Below are 19768 nucleotides of genomic sequence, written 5' to 3'. Positions count from 1 at the left end.
TTAAAATCCCGCACTAATTTTGTAATTTTTTTCATATTTTAGTACGTCACTTGAACCAGTATTTATTAAATTTCGAATAATTTTCAATTGAGCAGACATCATTTTAGGATAGTTGGTTTTTTTATTTCTTCAAGTAATATTGTAATTGTTTTAAAATAACAGAAGGTTAGAGCAAATATAACCTAAGCAATTATTAATATAAATAAAACAATTTAAATCTTGTACTAAGTAATATATGTTTACAAAACTAGCATTCTATGACAAATTGCCAATAATCAATCGATAGCATAAGACAAGTTAAGGCACTCGGAATGTTAGCGCTTATCACAATATAATATAAAACATTCATAGTTTACATGTATACATTCGCTAAGCGAGTTGTGAATTATTATTTAATTAGTTTTTGTTAATGAATATATAATTACATTTGATTTATAACAAGGCGCTTTCGCTTCTATTAAAAGTAGAAATAATTACTTAACATTACTGTGATGTTATTTATTATTTGGTATTTTTATCAATATTTTTCAATAATTATTTTTACTAATTTCCCTATAAAAGATACGGGAGATTCGAACTTTGAAAAAGTGTAAATGTAATTACTGGAAAACTAAATAACAATTTTGTATTCTCGTATCTTTATGATTATGTTTGAAAGATTGGGGGTTTAAGTTAAGATATTATTTTTAAAGTAGGCTTTAGAAATTGACTGGAGTTAATTTTACAATAATATATATTAATACCTTAATAATTATACAACGGTATTAGATGCCATAAAATCGGTAAAAAACAAATAAGAAAAAAAAATTAAAACCTTTTCAATATTCGATTTGTAAAAGTATTTTGCAATTTGATTTAATATATTGAAGTAAATATCGGCAATAATCGTGGTCACGGAATGTATAAATATTGAGTACATAAATTTAAGTACAGAAATCACAAAATATTAATTATAATATTTTTGTTATAAAATTTCCTATTTAGAATTCGATGGACTTAAGTTACTTACATAGTTATTAAATATTAATTCGTACCCTGCTCATATGATCGTCCTGTTTTTCGTACAAAACTTTTTCGTTTGAGTAAAGTTTATCTTGAATTGCGGCAAATGATTGTCCTTTTGTTTCCGGTAATAACACCAGTATAAATATTACGCCACCCACAGATAACACACCGAAACACCAGAACGCAACGTAGTTTCCTAAATTATCTGCGATCACTTGATATAATTTTGTAACGGCAAATGTCATCAAGGCGACAAAAATTTGTATTACACAAGTAGCTTTTGATTTAATATTAGTAGGAAATATTTCTGAAGTTATTGCGAATGGCACTGTAGCTAATCCTATAGTATAAGAAAATATAAAAATAGGTATCACAACAATAGGTATAAAGCTTAAATTTACTACATAATCATTATTTTCATGTTTCATAAAAAAATATGCTCCTATTATAATATTGGCCAGGCCAACACCACACGATGAAACTAGTAGTAATGGTTTTCTCCCTAATCTATCGACTAGCTGTGAAGATATTGCAGATGTTAATAATTGTACCGTCCCAAATAAAATACAAGATTCTTTAGGTCCTAATCCGCCTTCGGCAGCTCCGAATATTTGTTGAGCGTAAGCTATTACAGCCGTGCTCCCGCAAAACTGTTGCGTGAAGTATATACCTAACAAAATAATTAGTCCTTTTTTGTTTCCACCAACTGCGACAAGATCTTTCCATCTGCTTTTCTCTTTCATATTTTCATTAACTAAGTGCGTCATACTATCTAACTCTTCTCTTATGTATCCTTTGCCTCGGAGTTTCTTTAACGATATTTCAGCTAAATTTTGCTGTCCCGATTTCAGATAATAGTATGGAGATTCCGGCATTGCACTGAACGTTACAACGAAAAGTATAGGTATCGCGATATTGAAGCTCGCCAGTCCGAGCATCGACACGTACGGCCCGATGCAATACTGTGAGAGGATTCCGAACTGAAATTGAAAATATGTAAATTAAACGATTTTTATATTACGTAAATATAATAGACATTTTGCAAAAAGTATGTAGAAACTTGTAATAAAATATCATCTCTATTTGTATCTTGGCTTTAAAAATTAAGTTACTAAAATTTGTTTTCAAGCAAATTTTTATCAGTTTTTGTTACTGTCAAAACAGTCTAATCTTGTGAAGACAAATTTTAAAATTATACATAAAAAAGGAAAAAATTCAACAGTAGTGGCAAAAAAAACTACATACACTTCCATAGAAATAATGCAGTGTCAGTAAGACTAGCGCAAGGTTGAATTAAGAGTTTTCAGTCCATGAATTTTGATCTCATAACCACATCTCGTTCTGGTCGCTCAGTTATTTTAAAGTAATGAATAAAATGATAAAACGCAAATTCCCTATAATAACTTCCCCATGTTATAAAATAAGCTGCTTATATAAGGCGGCTTATACTATATAGTTTATTACTTCTTTCACATAAAGGTTAATTAAATTTATCTCTACGTATATTAGGATAAATTAGAAAATAAACACCCGTAGCAATATCATCAATGCGATGTGTTTATGTATTTTTTATTTTTGGATAAATAACGAACGAACGAAGACGCTAACGCTGCATTATTAACTCATATTTTTTTAATATTATGCAGTTTTAGATAGTAAATAGTGCTTAACCATTACCACTTTCTCAGGAAGCGCGTTTATTTTTTTTATCGTATGATTTATTCTTTCATTAGAAAAAAAATCCTAAATTTTCCAACTGTTTGCTTTGAAGAGATTAGAGCAGTGTTTCCTAACCTTATTTGTGCCATGCCCTACTTAACCCTTTTTTAAATTCGTGCGCCCCCCTGTGTATCATATATAATTTTTATATTAGAGCGAAAGGATTAAAATCCATTTTCGAATTGCCCCACTTAACAATCAAATTGCCCCTCTGTGGGGCATTGGCCCCTCGTTGGGATTAGAGCCTTTAAGCAATTAAAAAATTGTCATTTGTGGTATCTATGGTAGTCTTCTATGAGACGAAGACGCTTATGACATCTTCTATCCAGAATAATTGAAACTTTAGTAAAGTGGTATTGGGAGTGGCTTTAAAAAAAAGGTGAATAAATGCAGTCTACAATTTTTAAGCAATTATTCAAATATAGCAATCAAGCATTCTGTTTTAACTTACTGGTAAGTAATTAATGTTATGACTGTGAATAACTTTAGTTTAAGCAATATTACAATAAAATATATCCAAACCGGCCAATGTTCTTTGTTCTTAATTTTTATACATATGAATATATTTTGTATTAGTAAATTTTTGTCAATACTCATTGTGTTTTATTGTATGTACGCTCACCTTTGACATCACAGTTATCAATGTTGCCATCGCTCCTCGGACCTCGTTTGATGCAATCTCTCCCAGGTACATAGGCGCGGCCGTGTAAGCGATGCCGTATCCGAGTCCTGAGATGAGCCGCGACACGTAGATAGTCGGTACATTGCCAGCGAGCATCACCATTATCCATCCAATGATGTAAGGTAACGCGGCTAACAGAAGAGTTTTCTTCGTACCTATTCTATCAGCGAGATACGAAGCGGGGATCGGGCTTGCAGCTGAAATAGAGATATTTTATGATCTAGTGACGATTGGCTATCGAATAGCACTATATATATATATATATATATATATATACACATATATATATATATATATAACACAACCAAAAAGACAGATCTTTTTAAGGTTATTAGAAGACGCGAGACGCTTCTAACCCATTCTATTGGAAATCTCTGAGGAATGCCATGTCCAGCAGAGGATATTTTACATTTGAAATAAAAAAGAATATCACGTCTGAATAATCAAGTAACATGCAACCAAAGTTTTAGTTTAGAATAGAGAAAACGGTTTAAATAGATATAATTCTGGTTATTACTGAATAGCCTGATATACCATGGCTTTTTTCTATTAAATGAGCAAAGGACGTAAATTATAAGAATATAATTATTAATAGAAAGAAGAAATCTTGATACCATTATTGAACTTACAGCTGTTAAATATACTCTTCCCCGTAATGTTGTGTAATGTTAATGTTCTCTCATAGAGAGAACTTTAGTTAATTAAATATTAACTGTATGTTATATAAGTTACATTACATAGTCAAAATATGTATGACCATTTGGTCTATGTGTATATAAATAATTATAAATTTAAATAGTATAATAAACGAAAACTTGTAATAAATGTTATTAAAGGATTTTTTAAGTAATAATAAATCATCAGAATGAGTTGCTCTACTACTTTGTTAAGGTTTGGAACCATTGTAGCCTTAAGAGGAAGGAATGCCATGATAGTGGAATTCCAACTGATTCTAGATAAATATGAATAAATGTTACAGCTATTCGGAGGACAGGCCACCTCTCAAAGAAAGGGTATAATAAAGTTACTAATGATACATTTCTTTTAAAAGCCAGTAACTAATATGTTGCATCACAAGGATTTAGACCTTTTATGCACTAATATTAGGAGACTTGAAAAGATTATAAGTGACGTAATCTTCGTTTGAGTTGGATAGTGTAAGCATGTTATTTGTTAAGAATTTAATGTTCGATCAGTATAATTATTGTATTTTAATTTGTACATTGAAAATTTTGGCATATATGTATTTATTCTTCTCTGTCAATTATCATAAATCTTATATGTAATATTACCTCTATTATCAATTTCTTATGTTTTGTGTCTAGAAAATAATACACTCATGCACACTTACAAATGACTTAATTATAAGAACAAATGAATTAATGCATTTAATTGCAATTCATTTAAAATGGTAAAATGTGAAAAAACTATTGTATAGCATAGTGTTTTTTTTATTTAAACGTTTATATATTTATATTTATCGCGCTATCTATGGTGTCCGTATCAAGATCGACAATATACATAACAGATTAAATATTCAAAGAATCTGATCAGATAAATATAACTTGGTCAACAATGTGATCTAATAAAATGATGCAATATTTACAATACGTTTCGAGTGAATTTTGATTAATTAATACAACGATTTGCTCGTTCTAATTATATTTCCTTTTTCGGAATGGTTTTCATGCTGTATAAAGTTACATTTCAATTCGTTCGTATTTTTATTCGATCTCTTTGTTTTTGTTTCGATTTATGGATCATCATTGTCATTTCAGCTGTGGGATGTCCACTATTATACATGGGACTTCCCCATACATTTCTAATAGGACCGGTAGAAAGCGGACCGCATACGCTTACAGCATTTTCCGTTGACCTTAAAAAAAGGTCGTCTGACCATATCACGAACGGAAGTCCTATAAATACTATACTCAAGCATAACATATAAATTTGTATCAAATTATTTTCTCATATAAAATATTTCAGATTGATTTTCGTGAAGTGGATATGTAATATAAGGCGTGTTCTCGATATTAGATTGAAAATAGAAAATGTATTAAAAAATATTTAACTGGCCATCTATTCGCGATTTTTTTAAAAATAAAATACTCACTTCAATGCAGCGTTGCAAGCGTTGTTATTTAAATCTGGTTCGAATTTATTTTTAAATTATCTTCATAAATGTCATGGAACAGTTTTGGTATGATATATTTTTATAACATAAAATGCATACGAAATTTGACACGTGATTTATTTAATATCAAAAAGTGAAATTACCTTAAACGTAGTTTCGATATTATACATACATTATTTTGTAATTTTTACTATACGATGTCATCAAATTGGATATATATATATATATATATATACCATTTTTTTTAATTTTCGTAGATACATTTATTCATGATTGTTTAGGTTACTATATGACATTTAGTGGTTAAAAGTTTTTATTAAAATTCGATAAAGGTTTGGCACCTAGCAGTACGGGATGAAATTTATCTGAATGTGCTGTATTTAATCTTTGTTCTATTTAATACCTAATAATAAGCCAACATCGATAAGTAAAAATATGTACTTTTATTGCATTATTCTAAATCATATTCTATTCTAATTTCAAGTACCCTGCTAGAACAAATCATCGAGATAAAAGTGACATATGTAATACCTGTGGAGCGGTTTAACTTTCTACTATCGCTCTTAAGAACCCTCTAAACATTTAATCATACAAAGTCTTTAAGTCCATTAGCATTTATGATATTAGAAAAAAATTGTTTAGATAACGTTTCGTATAAAAAATTGAACAGTTCACACATTGTCGTTTTAAAAGTCTGACTGTTAGGGATTGGGCACTAAGATTGCAGCATGTGTTCACCGTTTTTTATTTTCTATTTTCATTTGTATTACTACTAAATTATGTTTTCTTGTAACTTATTGTATAATTAATAATAAACCAGTGTGTATATTTATATCATTGTTGAAATAAATATAAATGCATCGCTACCTGAACAAAGAATCATAAGTGAAGCAATCCATGAACTTTGGTCCGCCGAAGTTTGTATGGGCGAGTCTTTAGATAAAAGAAGCGGCAGGGTTGGTGAAGTCCAGCCCACTGTCGTTCCCGCCGCCGCCGTGATCAGCGTCGCTGAAATATTTAAGTTGTTAGTTAGCAATGATAAAATAATTTCATTCGCATTGTTTGCGGCGTGGATGGCCTTTCTACTAGCTTGAATAAGGTCATAGTCAAGGTTGCAGGAAGTCCCTGGATGCGGGCAGCGCAAGATTACCACGGCATAGGCCTTGCAGAGGGCGTCTATCGATAGATGTGACCAAATCGTAAACCAATTTCTAATATTGCAGTAACAAATGCGCCGTAAACATTTACTGCGACTGGTGAACAGAATATTCAAAATGTTGTAAGATAGTGTAACTCGGAACTTGAGTACGTTTAAGTTCCGAGTTACTCATGGCTTCTAGTACCACTCCGAACAGTCTTGATTTCTTATATTTTTTTTCATTGTTTAACTTCATTTCAAAAAACTCAGTGTCAATTTTGATAGCTCTAATAAAAACTATCTAGTTTCTTGTAATATCTATTCACAAAAATTGTAACTTTTATTTATCTTGTTAATTAAATAGAAAAATGCAAATGTTTAGTGAGCGATCGGGACACGCTACATATTTCTATGTGCATAACTATTGGCTTGGATTTTGATTATTAAGAATTGTATTAGGTATTTGAACTAGATGTTCTATTACAGGTTATGCATATAGCACTTCGAAGCACGCGAAAATAAAATTAATTGATCGGAAGTTTTACATCTGCAACAACTCTTATTACGGATTTAAGTAAGGGCTTGCAGCAAGTCTTGTACTTACAATTGCTTATGTTATATAATATGCTTATATTATTATCTATATACATAACTTGCTTTTACAAATATGTCCTAGTCGGTTAATATCAAAAAAGTTTTTTTGACATATTTTGTGTAATTGTGGTATATTTTTTTAATCTGACTTTTCGGTGTTTTAAGTTATTTGCGGCCGAGGCTTCGTCAAAATGAGTAGGTTGTTCAAAAATCTAAAAAATTAACGGCTTTAAGCTGACACTGATCTTGAATTATAATCTTTAAACGATTCATTTTCAACATATTCATGAACGTATAAATTTGCGATAAACATACGTATTTATATAATAACAGTCAATAGCTATTTTGATCATTGATGAAATTGTTACCTATGTTAAAAAATAGTCGGGTTTTTAATCTTTATTTTGTAATTTAACCTGTTATTAATTTACGCTGAGCTGTAAATTAAATAAAATAATTATTTTTGTTTTATTCACAACATAATTTACGCGTGCAATACCAGGAAAACAAACAATTTGATTAATATAATATGAAATGAGCGCGGAACTTAATTAAAGCAGATAATCATGAAGCAAGACCTAGCAAACAATGAAGATAAACACTGAATTAGAACTGCGTAACACATTATGTATTCGCTAACAAGTTCCACAATATTATTTAATGTATTTGACGACACTGTTTAATGTAAATTAGTATACACATATATTACACAATGATTACATTTAGGTAATGAATATCACAGTAGTTCTATGTATTTAAAAGGTATGTAAGGTCTATCTAATATATATGCAAAGCCAGTGTGGATATTATGTTTGTTAATTTATTTAAATTATTGTGGCGTATACTATATTCATAGAAAAGAATTAATAGCAAAACGCGCATAACTTATCTGATTGATAAGAACTAACAGTACATATGTAACTAAGGTATGAGTAGTGAAAAAACGTCCGTACTAATGTCGATTTTTGCAATTTATTTATGTACATTATTTATAGCCCGATTTGTAATTAACATGTGATTTGATATGTTCATAATTCCTGTTTAATCTGTGGTTTGTTATGTTTCTCGGATGACTATGCAAGTTCAGTCAATCAGAAACCCAAGGAAAAAAGACTTGCATTAACCCTTCGTTTGCCGCATCATAGCGCCTGACAATGTCGGGAATAATTTTTTTTAAATGATAAACGAAATTAAGAAAGGGACTAATATATAGCTACTTCCGCCATGCAGCTATCTATCTAGCTATATACTAGTAGACTACGGTGTTTGGCACTGGTCGATGTAACATTACTCCTGAGGATGCCCCGTGGAGGGATGAAACACGTGTTGAGTGGATTAGCGGTAGTAGTTGGGTAATTCACATTGTTTGCCGCATGCGCATTTATCAGCAGGCTGGCGGGCGGTGCACTTCATTGCATGACTGCTGCTGCATGGCGAAAGTAGCTATATATTAGTCCCTTTTTTACTTAGGATGGACTTCCGCAAAGTAACGCCTGAATGTATTAGAGATAAACGAAATATTATTGTTCATGATCCTGTGGTCTGTAGTTTATCCGGAGCAAGCGATTTTAAACTGTTTTTTTTTTAAGGTGATTCGATATAATGTAGCCTATTTATTTAGGGAGATCTGACCCGTACGCATCTGGGGAGTTCGGACAGTTATGTCCATAGGCAGTTGACAGGTTAATCTAATAAAGAGGAGATCAGTAGACGAACGAAAATAATTGTCGTAGCCCAGCGACTTGGCAAGTTGCAGTGGAAATGGCAGTGCCTTAAGATTCTATGGAGACCACGGATCGCGCAGCACAGGACATCCACGTGAATTGACGACTTTACTAAGGTCGTCGGAACCTGCATCTTCCAGCCGCTTCCAGTAGTGGAAATGATAACGACAATCGAATAAAGTATTATGTCTTAATTTTTTCTTTACGGTCCTTTTTATACAGAACATATGATATTTATGCACTAATGTTTAACTGTATTAATAAACATCGTTACTGCAAAATGTAAAAAATCCTCCACACCAATAATTTTGTTTTCTTTTATTTGTTTATAAAAAGGCAATAAGTATTCAAGAAAAGGAGAATCTAATAATAAATGGCTGTCAATAAAATCGACTGTCCATAAAATCAATTAAACGTTACAATAATAACACCGCTTTGTTGGTAATATTTAATATTAAAAATAATGTGTGATTTGACTCGACATCGTGACCACAAAGCGTCATATGATATTATAATAAACAAATATGTGCTTTACCTTGTGATATAGATGAATGTTAAAAATTATTACCTCTTTTTTTTTTTACTTAAAATCGATGACTAAGCAATTTTCATTTTATAATAAATAATTCGATGATATCTTAGGAATCGAATGGTAGTACGATACATGTACGCATATTCTATAACTATGAATTTGTGTAAATATAATAAATAGTTATAAAGAAATGTCTGTCATAAAGTGAAGACTTTTGCATGAAAATAAATAAGAAGAAAAAAATTGTCTGGTGCTGTGTCATTCTTAAAAATAGCAGTGGTTCTAAAGATTCGATACGACGGTGGAATAACAATAACATAACAAAGCAACTTACTCGGGTATTCTGCTGTTACTTGTGGTAACAGAAGGAGATCGGACAGATAATGTAACAAAGAATTTATCCTCAATTCTAATTAGAGTACAAAAAACCGCAGATATCAACCGACACATTTGTCATTGTATCCTGTTACACTTTTTTTGTAAAGAAAACATAATAACATAATAAAGGCACTCTCGTGGGTATCCCGAGCCGTTAGTTCGAAACATAATTATACCAAAATGGAATATTAATGATTCGACAAAGTTTTTTTTTGTAATGTCAACAGGTGCAAATTACCATAGTATGTGGCTTATTGTTATTTAAATGGCACAGAGATTGTTAGCAGTGTTTTCGCTATCATATTTTATTCGTTAATTAACATTCAAGTATTAACAAGTATTATTAATAGAGTCTTTGTAAACAATAACTTGGACATACCCAGTATTCTGTTTATCAACTTTAAAATTTATTCTGTATATTGTTGTTCCGATGATTTAAATGTCTCTAGTTTGGTGCCTTAGATCTTCCGTTTTTCATTATAATCATTTCAGCCGTAATACGCCCACTACTGGGCAGGGTAGGCTTCCCCCATATGTTCAGTCAATGGCATTTTCGACTTTTTTAACAAGATCACCTATCGATCTTATGGGAGGACGTCCTGTGCTGCACTTACTGGGTCGCAACCTCAACTTCAAATCTTAAATCCCTAGCGGGGATATGCGCGCTTTATGACTTGTGCACTGCCACTAGATATCCGCTAGGTTGTATCGGTTATTTTCGTTTGTCTACCGATCTCCTCTTTATTTAATCAAACTCTTTTTTTTTCGGTTTTCTGCCTGACTGTACTTGTCCTTATTTCTCTATTTTATAGTAGTCTCTAGTTTATAGCAGAAAGAACGACATAATATACATACGAGAAGAGACTTAAAAATGTCGTAATTTATTCTACTATTTAAGAAACTCATACTAATGTACAAATTGTATTTTCCTGCTACAAGTTGGCTACAGTGTCCGTACAGCACGTTATTTATTATTAAGCGTTGTGACACATATGTTTTCTGTTAGTTAAACGTAGTCGTCGTTGTCGTTTCAAGCATAGGCACTTAATGTTGGGCGTTAGCCTCCTCCAAAGACATCTATGGGCGATACACCATAAATGCCACGCTTGGAAGTCGGGTGATCTCTGTTTCATGGTACGCAGAGAACGCTGCTGTCAATTGTTTGGAAATTTGTTTGTGAGCAGTGGCGATCTTATATAATTAATACATAAAATGTGAATTATATAAGATTGCATCTCGAGAATCGAATCCATGATCAACGATCATAAGTGTCACTACTCTACCGCTGGGCTACCACTGCTTAACAGTTAGTTATTATTTATTGATAACTAAATTAATTAATCTAATCTAAACTTTAAAAACGTGACATTAAAATGTGATTTCATTGTTCACGTATAATATATATTTTTTACTTTTAATAGCTTTAAATAAAAACTTACGATAAACTTTTTAGAAATATAATGAGCATATCAACAATTTCAATACAATGTGCAAGTTCATTGACCTTAAAAGAGCGGTAAATACAGTTAGCATTCGCAAATACAGGCATGTGTTTATGGTATAAGTTATTACGCCTCTAGTTCCAATACGATGTAATAATTATAGAACAGTACTAGTTTCTTTTTCAATATCCAGTATGTACTAAAATGACTTGCGATTTAATCTGTAGTAACTTTATTGTTTTTAAATATAGTTTGTAAGACGCATAGTGTTTTAAAACTTTACAAATGTGGGACTCTATTATTTAAGGGACAGATAAGGGTGTCGTTAGAGGTGTAAAGGAAGCCAGCCCTGTACCTGCATTCGATTGTCAGTCCGACTTAGCCACGCGTACCCCAAGCATTACCTTAGTTTAACAGTATCACAGTTTTCTGTATATTGTAAAATGCATCACAATGTATACGCAACAACATACACTTTATTTGTGTGGATTAATTCATTAAAATCATTCGTTGAAAGCTTACAAGTTTAATAAATAAAATGTTTCATAATTAAGACAGCTTCTTAATAAATACGCGTACTATTGACTGAACTAGAATAGATTATGTAGGTGTATAACCTCAAAGACGCCTTATAACTCGTTTGACCTAGACAAGTTTTTCAATGTAATTTAATAAAAGATATATAGCGTTTGGTTGACATGTTTTTATAACCGTTAAACGAGGAGTGATTGTTTTGTGAATTTCTATATAATTATTTTTTATATACATAACAACCACAAAGAAAAATTAAAATTGGTTCAGTAATTTTTCCGTGCAACAACCTACTCGTATATGCCTATATGCTATAAATGAAATAATGGCAGAAGATATAAAAGTTGCAAATATATGCTTATGACATATTCCTATCTTTAATCGTCGTATTTATTAATTTCAAGGTTCTAATCATAGAGTCTTGATTATTTTTTTATTTTTGTTATTTGTTTTAGGTATTTTTTATCTAAACTGATTTTTCTACACGCTGTTTAAGGAACAACCTTAATAATGCTTATTTGGATTTTTTTTGAAATCATGTCGCACACAACTATTAAGTTTTTGTGTTGAAATATAAGAAAATAAAGTAATAGTACAAATGACTGTTTGCGAGGAGTTTCAAAAAGGTTTAATTAAACGCGAGCATTATTAGAATATTTGAAGAAGGACTTGTTTTATGTTATAATGACTAGAAACTGCTCCTGTTGTAATTAATATTGTTATTTTAATACAACATTCAGCTTACCCAACAAGTAGCAACAAGTATTTTAATTATAATTTGTGGAGCGCCAAAATTTAAACACAATTTCATAATCTTCTCCAATTGTTATTTTTAATTAAAGTTATACATTTTAATTAATAGTTTGGAGAAATACCTTAATTTTAAATTTGTGTGAGTAGTTTCGTTTTCGATGTTTATTTAAGTTTTTTTTTTTAAATTATTTATCTGTATTCACCCTTGGATACTTTTTTTAACAATTATAAATCTACACTTCTCTATGATATGATATTTTTAGTACATGACATTTAAATATAAATATCCTTAGCATTTTTAATCTATATGTATTTCAGTTATGTCACGTTTAAAAAAATGGTTAAAAAATTTACCACAAAGTTGGACTTATGTAGAACTATGTAGAGAAAACTGTATAAATCTTTGGGGGTTTTTAATTTCAATATGATTTACGATGTTTAGCTAACAATGTAAAAAAAATAAACTAACTTTATGTGTAATGAATTTGAACAAGATATTTAAATGTAAATACGGATCGGGAATCCACGAGCCATAAATGATAAAAAAATATTTTAAATGAATCATATTTTAAATAATCATATATTCTCTTTCGAAAAATGGTACAAAAGGTAAAGAATGTGATTATAATGATTTTCTTTTTACATTTATACTATTCTAATCGAATTAATATTATCTTTTACATTTATCAATTTGTAGACAATGATTTAGCGGATTTTACTTTTGTTATTTAGGTCAAGACTGACAAAATTATTATTTACATTAATAGCAAGATTTAATGTTAATTTTTTTTAAGATTTAATAATATTTTGTTTTTAAAAAAATTGTACAGGAAACTTAAGGTTGTAGATTCAGTATTCAAAAACTTTGGTTATGAGGTTGTGTTTTCTTTTCTATGTATTGTTTTATTCTATACGGTTTCTTGCATTTAGTTAAGGACATTCTGTAGACAGAATAAAAAATTAATTCTGCACAACTTTTAAGACCAGTTTAGGAATACACTGTATACTTAAAGGTCACAGTGTGATAGTCAGCCACAGACTATATAATATATGAGATGGTCAGATATAAAACGCGTAACCTTATATTTTCAACAATGTTACTAAGCCACTATAATAAAAGTGAGTACTTTTTCCATAACTTTATCAATTTTCCATAATATTAATGTCAAATAAAAAAAATAGTAGGTGTCATTCTAGAAATTATTCCACGTTGTGATTTTTGCGAAACCAGTTTCATGATGTCCTTGTATTTGAAGTCGACTGTTGACATGTTTTCGTCGATACTAAATGACATCAACTGAATATAAAAAACCTTAATAAATGTTCACCTAAACACTGATTAAAACTCGATTTGTGTCTCTTTTTTCGTATATTATTTCCTGTGCAATAGATTTGAAGAAAATTCAGGTCCATTAAATACAAGACAAATAAATAAAACGTATTTTCCGAAACTGAACTTAGGATACGCATGGTCATCTAACAGTTTCATGTCGGTTGAGATAAGAATCATGTGTAATTGTTAGTTATTCAGGATGATATTTACGACACATGTCACTTATTATACCGTGTAATTAACGCAATAAATGATCTATGCTATTTTAAAAGCATACATTTATTATGTAGCACAAGTTTGCAATAATACGCAAAATGTATTTTCGATTATGCACTTAGATTGTTCCACTTGTCTGACACACTTGGTTAAGTAAAATCGGTCAAGATTATGAACTTGGTACTGCGATTGCAGTACACTAAAGGTAAAACGTTTAACCGGTGTGTCTTGTGTCATTAAAATCAATTAAGTTTAATTATCAAACAAAAACTATTCAGAATAATTATTCTAATAAATCATCAATGAAAACTTGATTTTTTTGCAAATGTACACAAATGTATGGCAGCGCGATACGATAATTATTACTTTGTTGTCTTTTAGGTATCGACAGACTGTCATAAAAGGAAAAAATAAAAAGGGTAAGGAAGGTTCAAATTCTCGTTTGTGCTTTTTACTTGTGATGAATTAAAATGATGAATTTGTTTGATAACTTTTATAATAAATGAATGATTAAAAATAATAATGACAGCCGCGGCTTTTTTTCGACACTTGGGTGAAGGAGATTAGACCCAAAAAGGCATTTCTCATATAGACACGTAGACATCACCTCTTCTTCATGGCGAGCAACACACCTCCAATTGTCCTTATTAAGAATTGATCTACATGCCCATAAATTGTCGATATAATTGCTATATAAAAATGAGTTACACGACAATATATTTTTCTCATCTCTGTAATAAACAGTATTTCATATATTATATTGAAAAACAATTTAAATTTCAAATGTTTATAAATACGACTTTGCCACATAAGTTAGAATATAAATATATTTTATAAAAAAATATGTAATATATTTATCTAATTGCGAATTATATAATTTATGAATATGTATGCTATTTGAGTATGCGTTTACTGGTAATTAGATAATAATTATGGTATTAACCATGTACATGTGGCGCGTAGTATTATGTAATTAGATATTTTTTCTATAACATTCTACATCTGTTTATTTTTTATTTCTGCACCACCATGGGTTGACTGGTAGAGGATGCTTGTACGGCATTAAGTCTGCCGTAAAATGGGTAGAAAGGGTAAATAAAGAAATAAATATTACGTGCATGCGTTGAACTGTAACTGAATTTTGTATTTAACATCGTATTTAACTACGTGAGGGTCGTAAATTACTCTGTTTTCTCCAGTTTTGGTACAGTACAGGTAGGAAATCCGCCAAATGAATGTACCGGACATAGCTCATCGGATTAGCAAGCCGAAGTGGCAGTGGGAAAGCCACATAGCACGCAGAAGGGATAACCGCGCTTTAAGGTTAAGGAGTGGGGACCACAGATCGATCCACGATCAAGCCCAGCATAGGATTTTTATCCCCGTGGTGGATAAACGACCTTGTTGAGGTCGTCGAAAGACCATGGTTGGAGTCCGCTTTCCACCAGTTCAATTACAAATTTATAAAGAGGCCTAATAATAAACTTATGATTTATTATGTAATTCTGCGTAGAAAAAAAGTATTTAGGCTAATTGTTTTGTGATTTGAAGCACGCAAACATTTGATTCGTTTCACTTACAGTAGCCAGTAACAAACCATTTGACAATATAAAAATAACAGAGAGCTTGCAAGAGCTGTTTTAATTTAAATTTGTACAGACTGTTAGCCGTGCTTAATTAAATGGGCACATTTGCAGATGGAAGTGAAATGAATTCTAACATTAATCGACTATGCCATGAAGTGGGCAGGCGCACTTGTATCAACTACATTTTTTAAAACCTTTTTATAAAGACATAATATTAGTTTTTTGGGGTATACTGGTTTTGTAGCTATTGTAACCTTTATAAAAATAGTCTTTTTAATGTCAGTGTGATATTTCTATTAAGTTTGTGAGAGTACGTATGAATATACTATTTATATATAATGATTTAATTCAGTACACAAATGAATAAGAATTTATGATAATTCCATCGTTAATATTATATCGAATATTAAATAATGGGAAAATTATAATGTCATGTAATAGAACTAGTAATTTTCTCTATAATGTGACCAGATAAATATTTGCACTGGAAAATTAACGTACGTAATTAATATTTTCATGAGTAACTATTTATTACAAATTACAGCATAACATCAGGAATTCATGAAGCGCATGTTAGGGATTAATATTTACACGTGCAAACAGGTGCGTATAATCTAATTACAATTTTTATAAATAATGAAGTTATCTCAATGTATATGACTTATGTACATTGTTTAGTGGTTCTTTTTTGCGGTATAAGTTTAGTAAATTCGTTGAAAAACTTGGTCTTTGAATTTGGGTATCCCTGATCTGTATCTTATAGTTCTGAATCAAATTCAAAATCACATTTTTCAGTCTGTAGGGGGTACTTCATCAGCGGCCGTCTCAAACGCAATCACAGTAATATGCGGTAAAGAAAACTATTCATATGAGGTAGTTTTAATTTAAAAGATCAAGGAAATATCACACGATGTAAAATAAGGGCTGTAACACAAATGACCCAAAAGTTTTACGGGTGTGATAATTAAAAAGTCCTTAGTCTTAATTGCGGAGTAACTGGAGGTTGTAAGGTACCCAGTTTGAAACAATCCTTTATACAATAATTATTATGTAGAACATCAAGAGTACTTCCGGATACAGTTAGTATATAATGCAGAATATTCTCATAAGTGATACCCCGGTTCTTTTAGATCATATTTTTTCCGTTGTAGCACATTTTTTTCTTCCATAACAAAAGTTACGACGAGCTATTTTTTCTTTATACGTCAAATTTAAGCGATCAAGCCTATAAACTCGGTATATCAGCAGTACATAGTTGCTTCAAAAGTTAGTAAAAGTCGTTAAAAAGATTTATCAGGTTTGAAGCTCTTAATTAAAATTCCTAGATGTCATTGTAAGAAAACGTCTCTAAACCAGACCAGAAAGACCAGATTTGAAAAGAAAAGTTAAATAAATATTTACAATTCAGAAATCTAATTTTTAAAATACATTATATTATTTATAACACCAGCGATTCACAGATAAAAAACTTTTCTCGTAAAACTTTCTGGGTGGCCTTGTATAGCGCTATACATTGAATGATTTATTTAAAATATATATATGACAAGAGAATTAAGTAAATGGCTTATTTCTTAACGCAAAGTTATAATCAATTTATGTATATTGAACTTTTTTTACGGCAAGGTATTAATATAACTATAGTTATTTTATTTATTTTTCAATTGAACAATTTGTCATCAATAAAAATAGGTCGGGAATAAAAAAAATTTTGTTAAATTTTTAAGATGTGTTAATAATATGTTTAATACATAATTTTTATGAAATGTAATGTCATTTTTTTATCTTGTGATTCATAAGTAAGGAATATCTACGTTTTCTTTGAAGAGAATATGCTAAATCATTGTAACCAAAACTGGAATCATATGTGCTAAAAAAACTTAGGCTGTCGTTTCGTATTGGTTTATGTTGCTATTACAATTTTATCGATATTTAATTTGGAACAATTTGTAAGTAAAAATATAATAAATTCGTCATCATTTTTAAGGTTTCAATGCCAATGATTTTTTTTTTCAAAATAATGTTTGTATACAATGTTTACATTATTCGCAACAAAATGTTAAAATTATTTCCTAATTAATTCCAGTTTTAAAAATTAACCTTACTGTCTACCTACATAACACATAATTCAAACTATTTAGCAATTTAATCAACGAATTTTAACAAAACGTTAAACAACTTCATGTACCGCTAAAGCTACATGTTTTAAAAAAAAACTCTTAACATTGGGATAATACGCGAAAAAATTCAACGCCGAACGTTAAATAAAATTAACATAACCAAACAACATAGGGAACTGTCTTCTTTGTTACTAGCTTAGCCGCAATGTTGCCAGCAAGAACAATTCAATATTTACAAATAACAAAAAAGATTAAATAATATAATTTAACACTAACCACTGAGTGCAGCCATATATTCTCTCCATTTGCTCCGGATACTCATTGTTTTCGTCCACTGAATATATTGAAAAAAACATTTATGATTTTAATAATGAAACTCTGTTCATGTGGGCGCACACTGACGATTCTAAAACGTATCTATTTCGATCTAATATTAGATGAGCACGTGCTGCCCGCGTTTCGCTTCGACTGTGAATGGTTTTTGCTGGTCGTGTTGATGAGTTTGTACGGACTGTGTTCCTGTTTTGTTGACGGTTTCAATTGACACACCGCATTAAGCGACAGTTGACGCCGTCCGCCGCGCACCGTGGCCGACAGGCTTGTGTTGCCGCGGTCGCTTCTGATAAAGCTTCGCTTTCTTATTTGCATTATCACACATTGCGTTGTGTTGAGCCAGAATGATAACGTCATTTGTAGTCGTTTTGACCGACTTCACGTAAATCTTTGTAAGTAAAATTTCAGGGCTGTGTCCGTTTTATTCTTCATGAAATCTATTACTTAGAGAAACTTTTGTTTTCCGTTTAAAAATTATTAAACCTTTATCGACGTTTCTCTCGCTCTCTTCGACGTTCTTCTCTTCGATATATAAAATTAGTACTTCCTATGTTGGCAACTTTGTATGGTTCTCTGTTAAACTCTACTGAAGTTTCTCTGAATGACATGTGATCGATTTAAAAAAAATATCAAACAAAAACTATGGAAAAAACTACAATGTAAAATTTTATTAGGTGATTATGCATCTTCAGAACGACTTTGTCTAACCACTGTAAAGTATATTTGTAAATGTAATCACAAAGAAAAAACCCGATTGCTGAGCCGTTTTTGTAATCCTCGTTCGATTCGTCTTTTAAACTAAAACACGTTGCTATAGTGGAGGTTTATTTGGTTCTATTTTTTATCCAAGTACACACAACGGACCCTTAACCATAATCAAAGGTATATATAATTAAAGTCAAATAACTTGAATAAATAATCTGATAAATAAAGTTTCTTCTTTGACAGGTTATACTTTATGAGTAAATATAAAATAGAATTTCTTTTCAATAAGGCTAAAGTATCAATTGTTATGTTATTTTTAAAAAAAATGACGATTTCAAAGAGGGCTCAACCCTATACGGTAGTAAAATAAAAAAAATATATTATGAGATACGATATTGTGATAAGTATGTGGAGGATCGTAGGAAAAAGAAAGTGTATGTATAAAGTTATTTTGATTAGATTGATTATATTGTTAATAGAAAATGGTTATTAAAACTAAATTAAACAGAATCTCTATCATCTTGGATATTCATAAAGGAAAATATTTAACAAGATTTTTATTGAGACCGCCACCATGACATATTTGATGTATGTTTTTTGACGTAAATTATTGTATTCGAAAGTTCACTAAATACGAGTTTTCAACGCAACTTTAGTAGCATTGTTTTTAAAATAGATTCAGTAATTTTTCTCTGCTAATTTGTTAATGAAAAGAAAGATTTCTTTTTATCTCCCTCAACAAAAAAATTAAAGTACAAATAGAGACAAAGGAATAAGAAACGAACTATCTATTTTTTTATTCGAAATGCTTTTTTCATCTCTGCAATTATTTGAGTAATTACAGAC

General features: G+C 30.5%; 1 protein-coding gene across 1 annotated transcript; it reads right to left on the bottom strand.

The window, feature by feature from the left end:
- Positions 1 to 224: 224 nt before the first annotated feature.
- On the bottom strand, positions 225 to 18471 carry LOC137926548 (facilitated trehalose transporter Tret1-like). The gene is made up of 4 exons (XM_068770182.1): positions 18161 to 18471; positions 6408 to 6548; positions 3347 to 3603; positions 225 to 1985 (listed from the first exon to the last, which is right to left on the bottom strand). The coding sequence occupies exons 1-4, from the start codon at positions 18204 to 18206 to the stop codon at positions 1017 to 1019; spliced, it is 1413 nt and encodes a 470-aa protein (XP_068626283.1). The 5' UTR covers positions 18207 to 18471; the 3' UTR covers positions 225 to 1016.
- Positions 18472 to 19768: the final 1297 nt, after the last annotated feature.

Source organism: Battus philenor, unplaced genomic scaffold, assembly GCF_028537555.1.
Source record: "Battus philenor isolate CCGP_79_NKW_IND1 unplaced genomic scaffold, ilBatPhil1.0.hap1 SCAF_3, whole genome shotgun sequence".
NCBI lineage: Eukaryota > Metazoa > Arthropoda > Insecta > Lepidoptera > Papilionidae > Battus > Battus philenor.
This window is presented reverse-complemented; position numbering and strand designations above follow the sequence as displayed.